The sequence below is a fragment of the Hemiscyllium ocellatum genome, chromosome 38 (genome assembly GCF_020745735.1).
Source record: "Hemiscyllium ocellatum isolate sHemOce1 chromosome 38, sHemOce1.pat.X.cur, whole genome shotgun sequence".
In the NCBI taxonomy this organism is placed as follows: domain Eukaryota; kingdom Metazoa; phylum Chordata; class Chondrichthyes; order Orectolobiformes; family Hemiscylliidae; genus Hemiscyllium; species Hemiscyllium ocellatum.
The window spans coordinates 31,465,161-31,471,192 of NC_083438.1; the positions used below are offsets into that span (position 1 = coordinate 31,465,161).

The 6,032-nt window shown below is 45.8% G+C and overlaps 1 protein-coding gene across 1 annotated transcript; it reads left to right on the top strand.

Moving 5' to 3' along the window:
• The first annotated feature begins 219 nt into the window (after positions 1–219).
• Positions 220–4,591, top strand: LOC132833914 (C-reactive protein-like). The gene is made up of 2 exons (XM_060852574.1): positions 220–283; positions 3,975–4,591. The coding sequence occupies exons 1-2, from the start codon at positions 220–222 to the stop codon at positions 4,589–4,591; spliced, it is 681 nt and encodes a 226-aa protein (XP_060708557.1).
• The last annotated feature ends 1,441 nt before the right edge of the window (positions 4,592–6,032 follow it).

Here is a 6,032-nt window from a genome sequence, read left to right on the forward strand (position 1 = left end):
TTTCAAACAATAGCCCCTCTACACTGATGTCGGAGTGTTTGCCAGTGGAGCAAACCTGTGCACTGCCATAACTCTGAAAGAATTATTGGGGATATCACTTTATTTCCTGGGTGTTGAGTTTTACACCTCAGTGTTGGACTGCAGTTCCGATTGTACTACGCAGCACCAAACCTAGGGACGTAACTCTCTGACCATTACCATTTACAGACTGATCGCAGAATGAAGAATCTCCTTCTCCTTGGGCTTGTCAGCTGCATTCTTCTCCCTGGACTCGTCTATGGAGGTATGGTGGCTTTGATCACAAACAGGCTGCTGTGTTGCAATCCTCACTCTACAATATATTTTCTAATGCCGAGAATAAGCAGCCATGCAGAGCAGGGAGTTGGCAGGTTCCGAAAGGAAACCCAGTTGGGTAATCAAAGTGTGTGTGTGTCTATACGTGAAAGAGTCTTGGAAACGGAAACAATTGATCAGTTTTTTTTACACAGCAGGGAGAGAGGCCCTTCAGTCCATCATGTCCATGCCAGTCTTCAAGCATTTGTCTATTCTAATTCTATTTACCAGCACTTGACCCACTGCCTTTTCATAGTACTGCATTTGAAGTGCTCACTAAATATTTCTCGATGGTAGGCATGATGTGGAGGAGCCAGTGTTTCACTGTGGTGAACAAAGTTAAAAAGAACATAACACCAGGTTATTGTCCAACAAACCTCGGGATTTGTTAAATATATCACTTTACTTGCATGACACTGAACTGAATTTATTGTCATGTGTACTGAGGCACAGTGGAAAGCTTTGTCTTGCAAGCAACACAGGCAGATCAAAGAGTTAAATAGCATAGATAAGTAAATAATAGGTAAACAGCAGCAAAAACCAAAACTGAAAATGTACTGCTGGTTAAAGCACAGCAGGTCAGGCAGCATCTCAGGAATAGGAAATTCGACGTTTCGAGCATAAGCCCTTCTTCAGCAAAAACCAAAACACAGGTACAAGCCAATGTTTGTGAGACCATTCAGCATTCGAACAAAGGTAGGGTAGAAACTGTTGCAAAGCCAGCTGGTGCATGTGTTCATGCTTCTGTACCTTCACCCTGATGGTAGAGGTTGTAGAAAAACATCGCCAGGGTGGGATGGATCTTTAAGAATGCTGGCGGCCTTTCCTTGACAGTGGGCCTGTAGATGGATTCTATAGATGGGAGATTGGCCTTTGTGATTGATCAGGCCGAATTCACCACTCTCTGTAACCGTCTCCGATCTTGAATGGTACAGTTGCCATACCAGGCAGTGATCCATCCAGACAGAATGCTCTCGATGGTGCACCTATAAAAGTTGGCAAGGGTATTCACCATCATGCCAAATTTCCTCAGCTGCCTAAGGATGAAGAGACATTGTTAGGCCTTTCTAACCAGTGCGTCCACATGAAGAGTCCAAGAAAGCTTGTTGTGGATGACCACTCCCAGGAGCTTGACACTCTCCACTCGTTCCACCTCTGTGCTGTTAATGTGTAGGGGGGTGGGGGGGCATGAGTAACATCCCGGTGAAAGTCAATAAAGAGTTCCTTGGTTTTGCTGGCATTGAGAACTAGGTTGTTCTCAGTGCACCATTTTTCGACATCTTCCACCTCCCATCTGTAGTCTGTTTCGTCGCCATCTGAGATTTGACTGACTATGATGGTGTCATCAGGGAACTTGTAAATGGTAAATGTATTTAGCGACGCAGTCATGGGTACACACTGAGTACAGTTGGGGGCTGAGTGCGCACCTCTGGTGGCTCCAGTAGTGAGGGTGAAATATTGTCCCCAGTCTTCACTAATTGTGGCCTGTGGGTCAGGAAACTGAGGATCCAGTTGCAGAGAGTGGGGCTTAGTCTGAGATCACAAACTTTAGGAATCAGTGTCAAGGAGATAAGAGTGTTGAAGAATGAACTGTGGTCAATGAGTAGAATTCTTACGTCGCTGTTCTTGGTGTCAAGATGTTCTAGGGAGGAGTGAAGGGCAAGTGATATGGCATCTGACGTGGATCTGTTGGTCCAATAGGCAAATTGAAGTGGGTCAAGAGCAGTGGGGAGGCTGGAGTTGATTAATGCCATGACCAGCCTTTCAAAGCACTTCATGACCACCAAAGTTAGGGCCACTGGGCGATAGTCATTGAGACATGCTGCATGAGCCTTCTTAGGCACAGGGATGACGTTGGTCCTCTTGAAACAGGCAGGGACAGTGGCCTGCTGCAGGGAGAGGTTGAAGATGTCTGAGAAGATCTCTGCCAGTTGATCTGCGCATGCTGAGTGCACGGCCTGGTACTCTGTCTGGTCCCATCGCTTTCCTTGGATTCACATGAAGGAAAACTTGATCTGACCTCTGATGCAGTGACTGCTGGGATGGGTTTATCAGGACTTGTCAGAATATTTGTTACCTCTCTGCCAAAATTCTGCTAAAAGTGAGCATAGAAGATGTTGAGACAATCTGCGAGGGATACGTCATCATTTGCTATCTTGTACTGTCTTTTTTTAGAACCTGTGATGTCATTCAGTCCTTGCCATATTCACCGGTTGTTTGGATCGGTATTGGTCCTTGGCTATTTTAATGGTTCTGCGAAGGTCATACTTGGATTCCTTACATTTAAGTGGTTCTCCTGATCTGAAGGCCCCGTGCCTGGTTTTTAGCAGGTTCTGTATGTCCTGGTTCATCCAGGGTTTCCTGTTGGGGAACACCCAGATTGACTTCCTCGGTAGACAGTCCTCCATACACTTGCTGATAAAGGCTGTGACGGTGGTGGTGTACTCGTCTAATGTACCTGCTGCCTGTTTGAACCTGGCCCAATTCCAGACAGCACTGGAGTAGATCCTCTGCCTCCTCTGACCAGCACTGGACCTGCATCCACTCGGGGGTCTCCTGTTTGAGCTTTCGCCTGTAAGCCCGGAGAAGAAACATGGCATTGTAGTCGGAGGTCCCGAAATGAGGGTTGGGATGCAGTGGTAGGCATCTTTCACAGGGTTAAGGAAACACTAAATAGCTTCAAAGCTATTGCCTCCAAATACACCTGTTGGACTATAACCTTGTGCTGTGTGATTTTTAACTAAATACTTCTCAAATGTCTTGAGTCTCCCAGCGTCTACAATCATTTAAGGCCTTAAGTTCTAGATACCTCTATACACACAACCTTCTGCATCCAACACTTACCTCAAATACCCCCCTGAAATGTCTGTTCCTTACCTTAAAGCTGTTCCACTTGGTTATTGATCCCTCTGCTCAGGTGAGAGATTTCTTACTGTGAGCTCTCTCTATGCCACTTAGATCATTGTGCACTTGTTTCAGATCTGCCTTCAGTCTCCTCTGCTCAAAAGAAAACAAGCACAGGATCTCTATTCTGTCTAGTGTGCTTTTCTGTGTGATTATATAAACGAGTCTTTATGTGTGTGTGTGTGTGTGTGTGTGTCTGCGTTGACTTTGTGGGTTTATGCAATTGAGATTTTGAGCATTTCTGTGAGTGTCCGTCTGTGATTATGAATTCCTGTGACATTGTGCATATGCATGCACGAGTTTCTATATGAATGAGAGAATGTGTTTCTTGGGATCATCTGTCTGTCCTAATAAGTGTTTCAGTTTTTGGGGTTTTTTGTGTGTGTGACTGTGTGTATAATATTTATGTGAAAATATGTCTTCAATGTAACGGTGTTTATGACGACAGAAAGTGTGTGTGACAATTTGACAGAGAATATGTGTGTGAGAGACCGAGAGAGGGAGCATGAGTATGTTTTTGAGAGGTAATGTGTTTGGGAGAGAGCAATCTTATGTGTGCAACCACATGATAGTGTTTGTTTGAAGGTGTGTGAGTGCGTGAAGCAGTGTAAAATGTCAGAGAGTAGGAGGAGGCTGGAAAAGCTGACCCTTTTTCCCTTTCCGCCTCTTCCACTCCCTTTGTATCTCATAGATGCTCCTTTCCAAAGGTTCAACACTGTCTTTTCTTTTGTTTACAGGTTTATTGGGCAAGTCGCTAGTTTTCTCAAATCAAATCGACAGTATTTATGTGAAGTTGCTGCCAAATGAATTCTCCCAGCTCTCGGCATTCACTCTCTGCCTGAGGGCTGCCTCAGAGGCGAAGCGAGGCTACAGCCTGTTGTCCTATGCCACAGCGACTAAGGACAATGAGCTGCTGCTCTGGCACAATGAGGACACCAGGCTGTCCCTTTACTTTGGCAGCAACATATTCTATTTCGCCCTCCCAGAGACCGATGCTCTGCTGAGACACATCTGCGTGAGCTGGGAGTCCTCAACTGGATTCATCACCTTCTGGCTCAATGGAGTCCGGAGTCTTCGGAAAGTCGGGAACAGCGGTGGGGTGGTCCGAGGCGGGGGCACGTTTATCCTGGGTCAGGAACAGGATCAGGTGGAGGGCAAGTTTGACAGCAAGCAGAGTTTCGTGGGAGAGCTGACAGACGTTCACCTGTGGGACCATGTCCTGTCAGCAAACGACATCAAGGCGCTCAGTCAAGGGTGTCACAGCGCTGGGGGTAACATCATCAACTGGGACACAGTGCCATACGAGAGCAGGGGGAATGTGAATGTGGAGGATAATCACGATTGTAGCTTCTAAAAAATTGGGACTGGTTTGGATTTGATGGGAGCACTCACATGCTGACTCTCCCACGGGCACTCCTGTAACTGGACACAAGTGCAGAAACACACACAGATCTCAAAGTTTGTGAGAAGATTTGTAGCTCGGGTGCTCATTGTTGTGTTTCTGTTCACCAAGCTGGGAATTTGTGTTGCAGATGTTTCGTCCCCTGTCTAGGTGACATCCTCAGTGCTTGGGAGCCTCCTGTGAAGCACTTGTGTGATGTTTCCTCCGGCATTTATAGTGGTTTGTCTCTGCTGCTTCCGGTTATCAGTTCCAGCTGTCCGCTGCAGTGGCCGGTATATTGGGTCCAGGTCGATGTGTTTATTGATTGAATCTGTGGATGAGGACAAGCCAAACAGAGAACAGCCAGGATATTCCTAGAGGCATGGCACTCATCCACAGATTCAATCAATAAGCATATCGACCTGGACCCAATATACCGACCACTGCAGCGGACAGCTGGAACTGACACCGGAAGTGGCAGGTACAAATCATCATAAATGCTGGGGGAAACATCACAGAAGCGCTTCACAGGTGGCTCCCAAGCACTGAGGATGTCACCTAGACAGGGGATGAAACGTCTGCAACGCACCACCACGCACGCACACACACACACACACACACACACACACACTCCCTAACACAACACACACACACTCCCTAACAAAACACAACACACACTCACACACGTAGACCCTAACATAACCCACACAAGGACACTAAAATACATGGACATATAGAAACATGTGCACCACACATACATGCACAAACTAATTGGCAGCTCATGGATGTGCACATCATTTGCAAAATGTTGCAAACTTGAGTGTCAGAGATCAGACTTTTGAGAGTTCCCTTAGTCAAGATCTGTCCTGGATTGTGAATGTACCTTCATGTAATTACAAATACTTAATCTCTATATATGCCTCTGTTTTCATGTATATGTAAGACTCAAACATTGAGCAAGTACACCGAATAAACAGTAATTCTTGCCATTAAATTCATAAACGCACAATAAAAAAGGGGTTTCTGTGATTTTATTCTGAATGCTCTCTTGAACACATCCACATACCTTTGTACACTTGTCAGTGGCAGTGTTGCTGCTCTCTCTCAAACCTCATCTCCTCTGGATGCCTGTTACAACATTGCTGAGCAGATTGACTGGGGAGGCTATCTCATGGACACCTATCAGGAATTAGGAAGTCAGTGGGTACTGAACTATATTCTAAGGCTGGAGTAGGTCTGGAGGCTTTCTTGGGATGTATTTGGAATTGAAGAATGAACTGTAGATGTGTGAATATTATCCAAAGGTGAGCTGGTGCTCCTTATATAGATAAGGAGGGATCGAGGGCTCGACGACATATACATCAGGTAAACAGACAGGCTCTTTAATAAAGATAAATAGAACAAGCTTATTACA

Coding starts and splice junctions, on each gene's coding strand:
- LOC132833914 (XM_060852574.1), top strand. CDS start 220: ATGAAGAATCTCCTTCTCCTTGGGCTTGTCAGCTGCATTCTTCTCCCT. Junction 284..3,974: donor CCCTGGACTCGTCTATGGAG/GTATGGTGGCTT, acceptor TTTTGTTTACAG/GTTTATTGGGCAAGTCGCTA.